The following is a 17,455-nucleotide window of genomic DNA, read 5'->3' on the forward strand; positions in this document are numbered from 1 at the left end:
ATGAAATAGTTGAACTGCCTCAGAAAATTTAGTGTTTCACTTAAATTTTCTTAACGGCTTACGCACTATTATTGATTCTAAGTCGAATTTTATTGTTAGTTAAAAGCAACATTCACTTGGAAGTCTGGTCTCAATTAGTCAGAGAGATGTAAACGTCCGACACTTAAAATTATGCTTTGCTGTCGTTGAACTTTTAGAACGTGTTCACAGATGTTTCTTTGTTATTTGTAGTTTTCTTCATTGATTATTTTTGCCATAAAGACGTGAGATTTAGCAATTTCAGACTAAGCTTTCCTAAAGATTACATGATAATTCATTGGCGTCGTTATGTGTGGGCCACGCTTTATCTTTTGATAATTAATTCGTAACATATATGTTTTATTCCCTTCCTTAAACTTATAAAGAATCAAATAATATGTTTCATTTAAATATTAATAAATTGGTGGTTATATATGCAAGGTTCGCAATTTTACCAATTTGTTCTCTTTGCAAAAGTATGTCAGTTCTTATTCACCACAGTAAATAGCTGTAATTAATCTTGAAAACTAGTTTTCGGTGTCAAATTATGATAAATTAGCTTATTTTTATGCAAATCAAAAATTATTATTTTCTGTGAATGTAAATTTCAACGACTGAAAATGTTTGTTCAAGCATCGAAAGTATCTACAAAATTCATTATGAAAAATTATTAAAATCTTAAATAACTCAAGAAATATTCAAAGATTAACAAATATTTTGTTGTTACAGAAAACAATAGAAAACAAATCAGACTTGGAACCAAACCTATGTCCTGAGTGGTGCTTTGTGGACTGTAAGTGAAACCTTCTCGTTAGAAAAGTGGCCACGAAATACTTTAACATAATATGTGAGATAAATGCCAGTGCCAATAGTACCCTAGAAAACATAATTTGTTGTAAACAATCGTATATTCCTGACTTTATATCAAAAAGTTAAGAATGACATTGATAAATTAGAAATGAAAGACTTTCTTCAGGATATCACAGAACTAAAAACATTGTCACAATTAACGTTACTCTAGTTAAAACAAAAAACATCTCGTAATTGTCATAGTACTTTCTGTAAACAGTATAATTTCCTAGGCATCATAACATTGTTTAAAAATAAAATTGTGTTGTAGGTTTCATAGTAGAATTGAATAATAATGCAGGTAAAATATTACACGTCAGAATGGGAAGAATGTGATAAGTTAAAAACACTAAATTAGCGAAACCATAACAAAATCATGTCATAAATACTATATGCTTGGTCTGAAATAGAAGCATATCACATACAGTATATTATAATCTAGAATAAAAAGGTTATCGTGAACATGAACATTCAAACTAGAATCAGAGTGATGTCATGGATACCATATGAAGATTCAATACAGGAGCAAATCGTAAGAAACTAAACATTTTAAAAGCGATGTTAAATACCTGAGAATGTGATCTTCATGAGATATTACTATAAATACAGATGTGAATGTTACTTAGAGAACAGTAAAATATATTTTAGCACTATCTGGCCTCAATGGACGTGTAACTGCTCAAAAACCGTTTCTGAGAAGAGAAAGCCAAAACACAAGATTTAACGTACACCTGATCTCAAACAGATTAATCCAAGTTTGGGGGCTTACCTTTCAAATGTAAAATGATCCCAAGCATAAATCAAATCTGTTGAGTGATACCTTGATAGCAAAGAAAGCAGTGAAATGCTTATGAACATAGTTTGACCAGCAGAAAGTATCGATATGAATGTTCTTGAGGCTGTATGAACTTCTGTAAAAACTCGAAAAGCCAAATGGGGAATATCAGTTAGGCTGAATTGTGGAACATTTGGAAGAATATTCCATAACTGTACGTTGATAAATACTATGGTAGTGTGAAAAAAAAACACGTAGTACTTTGTTTAAAAGCTCACATTCAAAAATACTTAAAGAAATCACTCGCTTTTCTTTCCATAATTCTTTCCATTATTGTAGGTAAAATACTGTATGTTAGATACAAGAGGTTTTAAGTTAGAAAATTAAACTTGCCATAAATACAGTATTGCTAGTTACAAACTGGAATAAGCAGTAAACCTATTAAACCGTAAACCATTAAAAACATGGATCAAATAAAAAGCGACAAAACTACAAATTCTAAGATTTGTAAAATGAGATTTATTTGTTTGACACACGTTTGCAGGCAGGAAATCAATCTGATTTCTTCTTTATATATTTTACCTCTGTGGTAAGTTAGATTTTGTAATGATAAGGACTCTTTTCGTGTTATCTGAATTACTAGTAACTTCAAAACTTTACATTTACTTTACTAATGTAGTTAGTTCTTTGTAAAACAACAAAATTTGTTTTCGCTTGGAGACTATCTGTTATGACAGATGGGGTGGAGATTTGTCACGTACAAATTTGCCTGTTACATGTGTTTTTAATAGTAGTTGCTTAGGACTCGGGGTTTTCGTTGAACTCTATATAGTCATAGACATAACAATATATTGATATATATATGTAAATATTAACTTACGGTAACTACAAACACTAACTCTCTATTGACCTCCCAGTGACAAAGCGGAATGTCTGTGGACTTCCAACGATAGAAATCGGGTTTAGATACCCGTTGCGGGTGGAACAAAATAGCCAAAATTAGACAAAATAAAACAGTGACAATGTAATTATGTTATATATTAAATCTAAATATATATACGTTTCTATTGAAAACGTGTCTTTAATCAGAAATTTCTAAACACATTTTTAAGTCAATTTTGTGTTAAATCAAATAACATACATTCTATAGCTTGTACAGCAGAAAGGTTTTTTCGAATTGATCGAGCCCAGGAACACTTATATTACGTGGTAGACATATGTGCTGATGAACTGTTTATTCTGGACCCTAATGATACAGCCCCTGTTGACTCAAATAATGAAGACAGTACAGATTGTTTTGAAGACGATGTCTCAACAGTACCGTTCAATGGAAGTGAACAAAGCGGAACAACAAGTCCCAGTAGCCGAGACGAAACTCCGCTTCAGATTTCTTCAGAACATTCAGAGAGGTAAATAATATGATATCTTAATGAACTTTGTATGTTATATTAATAATGACATTGAAGCATTTACTTCAAAACGATATTGTAATAATGTTTTTATCTTAATATTCGTTTGGGCCATCGTTTGCATCATACAAAATAACGCTGTAGGTCTTATTTAGTACCAGCGCACTTTGTAAACCATGTAGAGATGTTCGAAAACAACGTACCTGATACGAACGTGGACGATCAAAGTGCTCTTAAGTAAAATACAGATGTTGTATTTAATTTTCCAGGATTCATTGTTATGTTTACGATTCGTAGGTATCTTCTCAGTAATTATTTAAACAACGCATAAAAATACTACCTATTTTTAATTACTAAATTAAAATGTATAAAATGCACATATATTAATTTACTTACTATGTTCTTTTTTTACAATATGAGTACTTGTTGTTCCAAATATATTGAATTTTAACCTTTATTTATGTTTTTTATATATATATATATACATATGTTAATATTATATATCCAATATATATAGTTTTTTTTCTTCTTCTCAACTGCCTTATTATAGGTAAAATGTTTCAATTTTCGCTTAATTTTCATTATAAAATATGAGTTTATCTCACTTAATAAAACAAAGTATAATAGAAACAGAATCGATAAAAGTAATACATTATGAAACTTCACGTTTTAGCGGTAGTAGACAAAACAAATTCTAGTGACTTACTTTTGTAGTTCATCAAAGATAGAATATGAACTGGTAATTCTTTTATTATAGAGATTTCCTTCTGCATTTCATGTTAAAGGACCGACAAAGTGTAATGTTTCACATATACGACTAAACTAACTTAAATATCGCATTCAATTTATGAAATACGTGAGATAATAAATTATTTTTTACAGAGGATGAAGAAATTATGTACTACGAATAAAGATTTTAAATTCAAGACATTTATTTATATATTTATTTTTCAGGAATATTTCAGAGAAATGTTCGGAAGGTAAGTACAGCCCTTAACATTAGAATTAATTATTCTCTACAGTAAAAAATAAGTTCTTGACATAAAGTATTCAAATTTGTAGTGCAAACATTATTAGTATTTATATGCATATGAATGGCTACAATTCTGTAGGGAAAATTTAAAATTTAGAATGAATTTACAAAAATCACTTGTTAAAAAGCATTTAATTAGTCTTTTATATACTAGGTATTGATTTTATAAACATATAAAAGATACATTTTGCAGACTGCACTTAATCAATAATATTTAAAATATAAAAAAATGCTGCAAATAAACAGTTATCGAAGTTAGTTTCTTTATAAAATAATACTTTCTGTTTTGCTTAGGATATATATCTGCAAAGACCTTTAGTCTCTATTATCTGGATATTTATCGGGTTTTTATGTTTCGTGATATTACTCTGAGGAACATATAGGCTGTTTTGTTTATTCATTATTGCTTTCTTTAATAATGTTGCCACATTGAATGTAATTACTTTAATTTTTATTTGTCGTTTATTATTGTACTTTTATAATAATGTTTTGCAAAGTCAGCTTAGAATTTTATGTAGGACTAACCTAATTCTCTTAAGCTGGCCAAGCCTCTTGAAATATTATTTGGTTCATGGCCGAAATGATTGTTAACAGCGAGGATACCAAACTGATGAAACAATGTATTTTAATCTGTATAAGTAGTTACGTAAAAATATATATTTAAATAGATATAATTGTGGATAGAATGATTTTTAGTTTTGCTCACAATATATAGCTCACTCTGATCGGAAGTTATTTTTGTGTACAATACTTTTGCATAGTTACTAACATGCTTTATACGTATTAGCAATAGAAAATTCACACATTTCTAAAATTATTGTCTTTCAGTTGTGATAAGTGCATCAAAAACGGGTGACTTATTACTGGTAAGAAGTATTTTACTTACACTTCATATCTACTACAGTGCCAGTAGAGGCTGTGTTAATATACAGAAACTTAATATTTTGAGAAATGTTTTCGCTCTAAATAACATCTCGTTTTTACTTGTTATTTTTACATACATCTATTAGTTAGGCTAAATTACAGCAGGTAAAAAAAATGTTCTCTCTCTTTAAGTGCATATCCCTTTACAAGGATAGCATAGATGGAATCAGAACATTAAGTATTGGTACTCAAAGTGTAACAGAAAACTTACTATAACACCATTATCACAGTTAATAAGCTAAAAGCAAGATGACGGTTTTTCCTCTAATTGCCTGAAACCAAGACCTTGCAATCACCATCTAGGAAATATCGTGACTGATGGTGTTAGATCCATCAACGTTGTCTTCTATTGGTTTAGTTTGAATTTCGCGCATACCTACACGAAGGCTATCTACGCTAGCCGTCCCTAATTTAACAGTGTAAGAATAGAGGGAAGGAATCTAGTCGTCACCAACCACCGCTGCCTTCTGGGCTAATCTTTTACCAACGAATAGTAGAATTAAGCGTAACATTATAACGCCTCCACGGCTGAAATGGCGAGCATGTTTGGTGTGATGGAGATTTGAACCCTCATCTTTATTGAAATGGTTGTTTTGTTTTGCAAATTTAAGTGGGAATCACAATAATTGGTGCTGAAAAGTCTGCTAAAACTTCTCATTAGTGTTGTTGCCATCAACAATCAAATAAACTAAATATTGACAACTTGAATAGATGTTGTTATGAATTTAACATGAACATTCTAATACATGAAAATAAATATCTCGTATTAAATATAGAAAATGAATCAAAGAAACAAGTCCTTATAAATAAGGCCCGGTTCTTAATCCGAGGTTCGCGGGTTCGAATTCTTGTCACACCAAACATGCTCACCCTTTCACCCGTGGAGGCATTATAATGTGACGGTCAATACTAATATTCGTTAGTAAAAGAATACCCCAAGAGTTGGTGATGGGTGGTGATGACCAGCTGCCTTCCCTCTAATTTTACACTGCTAAATTAGGGACGGCTAGCGCAGATAGCCCTCGTGTAGCTTTGCGCGAAATTCAAAAACAAACAAAGTGTTATCAATCATGTATGAATTAATAAATATCTTATTAGTTTGATGCCAGTGTGATTATGTCTATGTACGAGAGGTTGTGTGTTCATACTCACAACTCTAAATCATTTAAACTGTAGGATTTCTTCTTTTCGTTTGTCATTGTGCACATGAACTTTGGCTTTTAAGTTTCTGTGTCTTTTTTTACCGCGATATTTTATTTTTTGTTCTTGCTGAGAATCGATACCTTCATCACTATGGATGTTTTTTTCCACGTACTTCTGAGAAACGTCGGTTAAGAGCGTTTGTACTCACTTTATCGAACTTACAAGTACAAATTGGCATTGACTTTCGTGGCTGCTAAGCTTAAACTTATGGTATCATGAGAGTAGCTAACCATACACCTATATTACAATTAATATAAGTAGCTATATACCTTAGGTAGGAACCAATAATATTGCATACTGTCTTTCTTGCTTCCCTAACTTTTACTTTATCTGAAGCTCAGAACTTTGCCGAGGTATCTGTAGCTTATACAAACTTTGGATCCCAATACCCTCTTTAAATCAGTTTATAAGCATAAACACCATTATTATTCCTTCTGGTCACTAATCTTGTTGAAGTGAATTATTCTTTTAAGTCATAATATTATGTATATAAATAATAATATTAAAAACTTGAAATCACGTAAAAAGTGCCCATTCTAAATATAATAACATATCTTGAAATTTGTTGTGTCTTACTTATATGTCTTTATTCGTTTCTGCCCAAAGTGTCTCCGAACTCTCATCACTGTTTTTCTTAACATATAGACAGTAAATTATGCTTCATTGCGTGTGTTTTTTGCTGTTTGTTTTTCATTTAGTTGCTTTTCTAGATTATGTTTATTATATATTCAGAGTTCCGTGCATTATCGTCCTTTACTTGATTGGTATTTACTTATGTTAGTGTAACTATCAATGAAGATAGACCATTTCCTTTAAGTCCGAATTTTACTTGTATTTTCTACCCATTCTTTCATTTCCAGTTTTGTTTTCCCAACAATTTCTGGTATACTGTAAAACATCAAAATTTCTACTTTGAAGAATTTATTACATTTTAGACAATACTTAATAATTTGACTACGAATGATTTACTATATCTATATCCTTTACAAAGTTAATGAAAACACTTTTTAGTCAAACTTAAATGGTTAGCTTATGAATGAAATATTATACGAATATACAGTTGATTGATTTATGCTGTATGAATTTTCAGCTTGTGAGTTATGTTTGATAAATATGCAATGAATAAATGCTTCACTCTACGAATTGCATTTCTGAGGAGTTTACGAATATTTTACTGGCGAGTGCTTTGCTATCGTTATTTCTAGCTTGCGCGTACTATAATGTATGGGTAATCAGTTGGTGTGCATACCATATGACAAGAATATTCAGAAATGTGTTTCATACTTTATGAATATAAGTTAGTGTGTGTTATATACTCTAATAATATATAGATAGCGAACGTTTCACAGTTTAAATGTAAAGGTACAAATGTTTATGTTTAATAAATGTGTAGGTTTTGTAATTCTTCTAGTTTTCTAATTTTCTAGGTTTTAAATGACGCAGCCTTCGAAAGCACTGATAATTTAAATTGCATTAGTAACAGTGAATCCTATATCTGATGTTCGGTATACATGGATTTGTTTTCACAGTCTTGATACACTAAAAATTTTAATCGTAACAAAGCTTCCTTTTTGGATCTGTTCTAGTCACATATGTAAAAACCCACTTATAAACACTAGAATTAACTAAATTTTCAATACGTACGTATGAAACGTTCTTATACCGTATAAAACTAGAAAATAGTTTTCAATTTGTATATTTAGCTAAAGCAGTTGCAACAGGATGGATACAGCCTTACTTCCCTGGATCAGCGAGGGATGACAGCTTTACATCATGCCGCTCGGTACGGAAAGAAAGAAATTATCCGGTACCTTATTACAAATGGTTAGTATTCTCTATCACACACAAAGATGTTTACGTTTATATAAATTAGTATGGTGATATGAATGCTGTTTAAAGAAACAAGAGTTTGCGGGTTATTTTATAACTATTTAATCAATTTATAAGCACAATCTTTAGAATAATACCTGATTATTAATTAAATATAATGTATATACTTGCAATTAATATGAAAATTTTAAAATTTTGTTCCGTTAGTGTTTGCAGATTAAAATTATTCTAGTAACTAAGTTTAATTATGTGCATTCGTATATGCACACATAGACAAGGAAAATTAATCGCAATTTGTGAAAATGATTTGCAAATCTATCATCGGCAGTATGACAGTACAACAACGCAATGGATACATTTAGCATTTATTTCTGGTAAAATATGTCACAGTGCTGGCCAAAGAACATTTTTTGCATAGCAAAATAATAAACGGATACAAAACCCTAAAAGTACCCTATTCAAAGATACTCTTGAAAGGGTAGATATGAAAGAACTAAATCAGCTAAAAAGCATTCCACCAGATGCAGAGTTACCGATATCTTTGACAAAGTTTGTAAGTCATTCAAGAATTCCACCAACACCACAAGCAAGTGGTTACTAACAGGTTACACAAATCCTAATAAACTCCATCAATATAGTTCGCAATGATATACATGCTGTACAGAAACTTAAACCACAAACATTCAATCTGGATTACAGTCATATTGGTAGAGAAAAACCAATTGTAGAAAACTGTTAACACCTTTTACACATTTACAAGCATAATTAGTAGCCTTCAAGTCTATACTACCTATATCTATTCGAGGTCTGTTCAAAAAATACGCGGGCTGTTTAAATTGCGCGGCTCCAGTTGGTTTCAAGGGAATCCGTTTGGTGTCGCTAGGTTCGCACAAATCAACTGATTACGACGCCATTTCTCGATTGCAGATATCTTCATTTGTGTATTAGCTACGCGGTTTTAAGTGAAGTGCGATTTTTTCGTTTGGCGGATTTCAGAATGAATGACCTGAAGGAGCAACGACTTGCTGTGAAATTTTGTGTTAAACTTGGAAAATCTGCGACTGAAACTTTTGCTATGCTTAACACGGCTTACGGTGATGTTGCTATGAAGCATGTTTCAAGTGGCATGAACGTTTTAAGGATGGTCGACAGTCCATTGAAGATTATGAGCGTCCTGGACGTCCTTCCACGTCAACTGACGACCCACACATCGACAAAATCAACACCTTGGTGCGGGCAAATCGACGTCTGACTGTCAGGGAGCTTGCTGAAGAGTGTGGGATATCAGTTGGATCTTGTTACGAAATTTTGACCGAAAAATTGAAGATGCACCGCGTTGCTGCATAATTTGTGCCTCAGAACTCGTGAGTTTTTTGGCCAAACACTCGATCACTGTTCTTCCCCACCCACCCTACTCACCTGACCTTGCTCCTTGCAATTTTTTCTTGTTCCCCAAACTCAAAAGACCCTTGAAAGGAAGAAGATTTGAGACGATTCCCGAGATTAAGGCAAATGCGACGAAGGAGCTGGAGGACATTACAAAAGAGCGTACCAGGACTGTTTCAACAAGTGGAAACACCGTTGGGATAAGTGTGTGCGTTGGGGAGGAGAGTACTTTGAAGGGGTCCTAGACCTGTAACTTCTAAATAAAGTACATTTTGTTTTATGACGTCAGTCCGCGTATTTTTTGAACAGCCCTCGTACTATAATATCCTAGTCGTAATAAAAGACAACGTTCTGTTTATTTTCACCTTTCAAAAATGTATCTTCTGGTAATTTAAACCATTTCTAGTAGATACAATGTATAATGTTTCAAAGCGTTCGATTTTATTAACAAACCTGAACACTATATGCCATTTTTTAGTATGTTTCGAAATAAAAAAAGTAATTATGAATAATGTGTATCGGTTTATAAACATTCCTGACAGGAGTAAATGTGTAATGTTGAGGAATATTCAGAAACGGTATTTACGTTATTTGATCATTTTGTACTTGTAGCTTCTCCGGCAATTCTGGAAATGGTGGATAATGAAAAGTGAGTATTCGTTTTGTTTTGTTTTTTCAGAACTAATCATGAAAACTACTGATATATGATCACCACAACCTTACTCATCTATTACTAAAATAGAACAAAAATCGTTGAAGTAAATATTTCTTAAGTGATAAATTATTTTTTCTTTGGATCTTCATACAACACACAATACAATGGTATTGCAAAGCATTCTATTAACCTGGATTAAAACAAACAAAAAAATATTGATATGATAAATTATTCTGTTAACTTGGTTTAAATCAACTACAACTTTGGTGTTATAAAGCATTCTGTTTTCTACCTTTAAATCAACCGAAACACTAATATGATAAAGCATTTTATTAACTGAGGCTGACTAAGTTAACATGATTTTACCTTATTGTGTATTAAACCAACATTAACTTAACTAATACCAGAGAGTTAGGATACAAACACATCTTTCTTTATAAACTTCTAATAGAACATATTACTTGTTCAGAGCTAAATTTTGTTATCCGTCTTACAGCCTTCATGTCTCGCTTACTTTTGTTTTTGAAACGATGTATTATGTGGTTTTTCTTCCATAATGTACTTCGATTTTAAGGATCTTGACAGCCATTGAATGTCACACTAATGGTTCTTTGTTTTATGTATTTTTACAATGGTAAATTTTCATGTTTGTTTTTGTCATTCCTACCAGAGGTCAAACGGCGCTTCACAAAGCAGCAGCTTACAAACGTCGTACAATCTGTTACCTACTTGTTTCAGCAGGAGCATCTGTAACAAAAGTTGACAAACAGGTACAAAAACAACTTAGTGGATTAGTAATATAATGTCCCTGTATATATATGTATATATAAAAGAGTTTAGCGGGTAAGTAATATAATGCCCCTGTGTATATATATATATAAAACTTAGTGGATAATAATATAATGTCCCTGTATATATATATAAAACAACTTAGTGGTTAAGTAATATAACGTCCCTGTATATATATATAAAACAACTTAGTGGTTAAGTAATATAATGTCCCTGTATATATATATATAACAACTTAGTGGTTAAGTAATATAATGTCCCAGTATATATATAAAACAAAGAGGATTGATATTAATCCTTAGCTTCACTATATCCCCAAACTAGTGGCAAATTGTAATTAACGTAATACACTAGTGTAATCTAGAGGAATGTATAGAACCATAAAATAAATCAAACTATTAATATCATATTCTGTCCCCATAAACCACTGAAAGAAATAAGATAAATTATTTCAAACGGTGATGTCCCATTACAACAACAAAAAACTTTATTTATTGACGGTAATGTTGCTTCTGTACATATTTGTATTATCGATGAGTGTTAAGAAAAACTCGTTAAAAACATGACTAACATAACATGAGTTTTTTGTTTGTTTGATTTGAATTTCCCGCAAAAAGCTACAAGAGAGTTATCTGCTATAGCCGTTCCTATTTCTGCACTGAAAGACTAAAGAGAAAGCAGCTAGTCTGTTTGTTTTGAATTTCGCGCAAAGCTACTCGAGGGCTATCTGCGCTAGCCGTCCCTAATTTAGCAGTTTAAGACTAGAGGGAAGGCAGCTAGTCATCACCACCCACCGCCAACTCTTGAGCTACTCTCTTACCAACGAATAGTGGGATTGACCGTCACATTATAACGCCCCCACGGCTGAAAGGGCGAGCATGTTTGGTGCGATCGGGATTCGAAACCGTGACCCTCGGATTACAAGTCGAACGCCTTAACACGCTTGGCCATGCCGGGCCCAGCAGCTAGTCGTCACCAACTCTTGAACTACGCTTTTACCAGTGAGTAGTGGGATTGACCGTCACATATAACGTCCCCATTACTGAAGGGGCAAGCCTATTTGGTGGGATTCAAACCTGCGATCCTCAGATTGTGAATCAAACGCTCTAACCATCTAGCCATGTCAAGTCAACATGATACGTTAAAAAGTTATTTGCAGTTTATTCACAATAAACTACTTTATAAATACTTTATATTACACCTAGTGGACCGCATTATTAACCCTTGACCTTTAGCACAGTTACATGGAACTTTCTTTGATTTTATCACCCCAAGCGTTTCAGTGACAAGTCTGCAGGCTTAATACGCTAAAATTTGAGTTTTGATACTCGTGGTGAGCAGTCCACAGATAGCTCATTATGTAGCTTTGCACTTAATAACAACCAAACCAAACTCTGAATTTTGTCATTTCTGATTAAGCCTTAGAATAGAGAAAGTGAGAGGGATATGCTTATTAATAATCAGAGAAGGTGCTCACCCAAAATAATAAATTAGTGAGAAAATGATTGGATATTTTGCCTCGTGGCATTTATTGTAAATCACAAACATGTTATCCTTATCATAAGGAAAACCGGTCTTTCAAAGAGAAAAAAAAGGAAACTTTATTCAAATCTATTGAATAGCAATGATTATAAAAATAAAATAAATGTTATGATGGAAGTGTAAAATATTTTAGTCATTTGTTTCACTTTAAACAGGTATATTTTATGATTATTTTTTTTACTTTGTAAAGATATATTTTTTAAATAGTAGTTATAAACGTTCAACTTTTTTTACGTTTCCTCTGGGGCAGCCCTTTTGGCCGAGTAGTTAGGGCGTTCGACTCGTAGTCTTCAGGTTGCGGGTTTGAATCCCCGTTCCACCAAAGATGCTTGCCCTTTTGGCCGTGGGAACATTTATAATATGATGGTCAATCCCATTATTTATTGGTAAAAGGGTAACATCAGAGCTGGCATAGGGTGGTTATGACTAGCTGCCTTCACTCTAGTCTCTAATTGTTAAGTTAGGGAATGACTAGCACAGATTGGCCTAGTGTAGCTTTGCGCAAAATTCAAATTAAACCCAGCCCTTTTTTACTTTAATTATTCTCTATATTTTCTGAAAGATACTTCCGTAATTTGTGTTCGCAAAATAATAGTATGAAATACTCCATACAATTTGTAAACGTTTTATTTACTATATATTGGAATACAAAAGTTTCGATTTGTATGTAATGATGCTTTTAATTTCTAAGGGAATGACACCGAAACAGTTAGCAGCAAAAGCAGGGGATGACGCCCTCGCCTCCTATTTAGAAAGTAAGTGTGTGTTTTTTCATGTGGGACAATAATGATACTAAACAATTAATTAAAAATAATAACAATAATTTTAACAATAGAAACAATACCAACAGAGCAAAGAAGACCTCAATAGCCTATTTCGTTGTAATTTCAATTTGTATACGTTTCTACCACTCAAACATGAAAATAGAAATACTGTAAATATAAATATAAAAGGAAAATAATAAAACGAATATTCTCATTTCTGCGGAGAAACACATGTAATTTGTCACTTCTCATGTATAACTTACCTCATTTGGCTGCTATACCATGCTATATTTACTTTATTAATACAATACACTTTCATATAACAAATTAAAACTAATTTTTGCAGTTATTCTGTAGGTTTTTGATACGCTATAGAAACTATTTCCTGCCTATTCTATTGACAAACACACTTTTCTACCCTTTCAAACCCAACAACTTTTGAAGCTGTCTTTTTATGCAGTGGAATTAGCACTAGAGTTTGGTCACTTCAATACAGTATGAAACACAATTGTTACTGGATAGTAAGTACCACACCATCTCAGAACTGCTATTTCGAGCTATATTAACTTCCTTCATGCTGAAGGGTTAGAAACTAAGAAACAGTGATAATTTATTGTTTTTATAGATAAGGGGGTTTAACGAGTTCTGGTATTCTTTTCAGATCAGCAACATTTTCAGATGTTAATTCAAGACAAAGAAACAGCAGTATAACCAAAAAAAGAGCTAGTGTAGAGTTTCTATACCCCATAGTTTCTGATCTACAACAGAGAATTTTGGAACAAATGTACAGATGATGAGCCGAAGATAAATACACCATGTTTTTAAACGCGTTTTCTAGCATCTAGATAGAAACAATATTTTGTCATAAACATAAAATAATTGAGCCTCTCTTTGTGTAAAACGCCAATTGTATCCGGAAGACGATCTGCTAATAGAAAAATTGGCTTATCTTCTATTTTATAAGTTTTTATGCCAAAATTGCAAATATTGCAACAAACTCATTTAAATTGTCCATTGAGAACTTTTCTTTAAATCACAGAGTTAAAAAGTTTGCTTTATTTAATTTTGTTTGCGAGGTAGAAATACTATGTTATTAGTATTATTACTCATCTATTTAAATTGAAAGGTAATGAAAGAAAAGTGGGAAAATAATCATATTATTCGCATAGAATACTTTATAAATTCAGTATATATACGTACATTAATTTTGTAAAAAACCGAATGTACCATGACTTTGCTGCTGTTATTATACAGTTTTCTCAGGGTCACTTTAACTTTTTGGTTTCACTTTTGCAAATGAGAAACGTAAAGAAAAATGGAAAAAAAAATAAGCCTATATCTGCGTTACCGTTTAAAAATAATTTGATATATATGTGCATTAATTTTATTTAAAACGAGTACCTTACGGCTGAAGTGAATATCTCATGACATTTTTAATAATGTTTTATAATTTTCTCAGGGATACTTTTTATGCTTTTTGCTTTGTTTTTCACATTTGAGTTCCCATAAGAAATTAGATAAATGTTGACGTTTTAACCAGAATGTTATTCAAATACAACATTAATTCTAAAGATTATTATTCGTAGTACTTGCATTAAAACACTTGTAGCTACTTATCTTAATATAAGTTAGTATAAGATATTTAAAAGAAAAGTGTGCTTTAAATATATTTTATTCGGATAGCTTTGAATGAAGAATTTTGGAAACTACGTAAGTTGTTTGTTTGTTGATGTACATAAGTAAGTATACTGAAATATAAGAGTTGTCAAATGGATAGACGAGTTCACGAGTTAGCTACTGGAATATAAGATAAGGAAATAATGGAGAATGCTTTATTAATGAATAGTCTCTTCACATTCGAGTTTAAACTCAGTAAGCATATAAAAATAATCATAGACTAGTGTGTCGTAAAGAATCTCATTTTACGGTGCATGTGTAGTACACAAGGTCATTCACGCCACTGCTATTGTTCTAATTAAATGTGCCTTTGTGAGTTAAATTATACATAAAAGGAAAGTGTTATTAATATTAAGTCACATGTTCTTTCGTTATAATCAGTAATCTACTATATAATAATAAAAATTTAAATGAACCACGTTAATTAAGAATTACGGCATTATCCGATCTTAGTATATCAAAAAGTCATACTTGTTAAAAGTGTTTCATCAGTTAGTTCACTCAAGCATCCATGGAAAAATGAAGATATATATATAATTTCCATGATTTAACACAGCATCTCCAGTAAGCTACATGTGATACCTTTAATTGTATAGAGGAATGTGAAATATTAGTAAAAAGATCGAGTTTGAACTATTTTAATACAAAATAATATATTAAATACAATTCAAGAGGAACTCCGCCTCTATCATATTGTATAGGAAGTTATTGTCTACTGAATTATATGTGTTGGGTAAGAACACAATTGTGTAATAATAAGCGTAAAACGCGATAATGTGGAACTATTTACTGTCGCGTGTTCCGTAGGTAACACTTCACATATTAGGTTTATTACAGCTCGTGTTGTAAAAACGTTGATTGTCTGCTCACCCCTTTCATCTGCGAATGAGATTAAGAGCAAGAAGCTCTGCTCTTTACGAAATACCGAGAAAACAATCAGTAAAGTTAACTGTAGAAATATTTCTAATAGCACAACATCCTGAATTCAACCCAACAAGTTTGAACACAGTGAAAGTTCGAAAGTTTGCGTTTCAATCGAATGCTTGTTTTTTCCTTGACAGAAAATTAGTTCTAAATTTTTTAACTGCCAACTAACTCCGGACACTTTGAAACAGAACAGGTTTTTTAAATGCCGTTAAACTGAATGAAATCAAAGTATCAATTAAACATCAAACCTTTACTAAAGTGATGTTGTTGTTTAGTTACAGCAAGACAGCATGACGATATAATAGTCGTTTCTGAAATTCAAAAATAGAATGCATCGTGTATTTATTTTCACCATAGGTCACTGGAAGGAAAATATGTCATGGTGGTATAGAATAAAGCACTTAGTTGTTTGCGTGTATTACAAACAATGCTTTGATAATAGGTATAAGAGACTAAAGTTCCTCTTTCTTTCTCCTGTCTCTACTCGTTTTCCGCTCTATTGACTTGGTCGGAAGTGCGATGCATCAAAAGAGTTGGCACTGCCCCTTCTACAAAGTAATGTCATGTTTTTATACTGTAAATTTAACATTCAGAAGTGAAATATTCCTGACGTACACACCAAGTGGTTATTTTCTTGTTGGTGTTCTCGTTTCTAGGTTATGTAACCATTTCTTTATTGTTTCTATCCCTTTCCAGTTATTCTTGAGATTTTGATTTGGAGACTCGGTTAAAATGCAACTCAATGTTTTCTCCATAATTGTTAGTGCAAATGTCTTTTTGGTTTTTTTTCTAACAGGTGTTAGGTCTGTGAACTAACGAGTCCTGTACAAGAACAAAACCATAGGTAGAGGCAGTCCAAATTCCTTGACAATTAAATTATTCAATAATTGCTAGGAACGTAAGGCTCCTACAAAATTCATAGTAACTTATAATATTTATGACATTGTTTTAAATAAAAGAAAACACCTTACGGTTCTCAAATCATTAGTTTTTGTTTGTATTTAACACGCTTTAGCACTCAGTTCTTGGAAACTAGCCAAAAGATAACTAGGAATATTCTCTTTCTGGGTTTATTTCTTGCAAATGCATCTGCCTTTAAATATTTAATGAACAGCAATTAGGCCAACTGCATTCCTTATCTTACGTAATGATGCATATGAACTGCAAAAGAGGTTGAAGTATTTAAGTTACAGAACTTAAACGAGATTTATATCACTGCTTGTGTGGCGTCTATTTCATGAAACGTAACATTTTTGTGTAGAAATTCCAATGTATTAAACTGATAGTACTGGATGAAACAAAGCTAAAGGGGGTCTTGTTTAAAACCTTGTTAACACATGAATAGTGTATCATTAATAAAAGGCTCATGTAAGTAACAAAACGGAAACGATTGTTTTTGACTACAAGTAAGTTTTAACTAGAAAGTGAATGAGCTTAAAATGTGATTTAAGGCAAATAAATCAATAAAAATGATAATTGTGAATTCTAATGATAGTCTCTGCTATTCTTTACGCATTTGCCTTGAACGCTGCGCTAGATTATATGTATATATATATATATAAAGAGATAAAGAGAAACAAATCAAAAATAAATCTACTATTGTAGAGATATTTTTGTTTTTTGTTGTTTTCATCTATTGGAGGTTTGTTCCACGTACGCATCAAAAGATAGCGA

The 17,455-nt window shown here is 31.9% G+C and overlaps 1 protein-coding gene across 3 annotated transcripts in view; it reads left to right on the plus strand.

The window, feature by feature from the left end:
* The window catches only part of LOC143225511 (eye-specific diacylglycerol kinase-like), a 258,722-nt gene extending 244,217 nt beyond the window's left edge, over window positions 1-14,505 (plus strand). For all 3 annotated transcript variants that reach the window (XM_076455094.1, XM_076455093.1, XM_076455092.1), the window contains exons 21-29: window positions 748-811; window positions 2,793-3,051; window positions 4,006-4,031; window positions 4,913-4,950; window positions 7,915-8,035; window positions 10,040-10,076; window positions 10,753-10,852; window positions 13,105-13,168; window positions 13,839-14,505. In XM_076455094.1, the coding sequence (XP_076311209.1) occupies window positions 748-811; window positions 2,793-3,051; window positions 4,006-4,031; window positions 4,913-4,950; window positions 7,915-8,035; window positions 10,040-10,076; window positions 10,753-10,852; window positions 13,105-13,168; window positions 13,839-13,888 (759 nt within the window). In that variant the 3' untranslated portion in view covers window positions 13,889-14,505. The remainder of the gene's footprint in view (window positions 1-747; window positions 812-2,792; window positions 3,052-4,005; window positions 4,032-4,912; window positions 4,951-7,914; window positions 8,036-10,039; window positions 10,077-10,752; window positions 10,853-13,104; window positions 13,169-13,838) is intronic.
* The last annotated feature ends 2,950 nt before the right edge of the window (window positions 14,506-17,455 follow it).

The sequence above is a fragment of the Tachypleus tridentatus genome, chromosome 9, assembly GCF_004210375.1.
Source record: "Tachypleus tridentatus isolate NWPU-2018 chromosome 9, ASM421037v1, whole genome shotgun sequence".
In the NCBI taxonomy this organism is placed as follows: domain Eukaryota; kingdom Metazoa; phylum Arthropoda; class Merostomata; order Xiphosura; family Limulidae; genus Tachypleus; species Tachypleus tridentatus.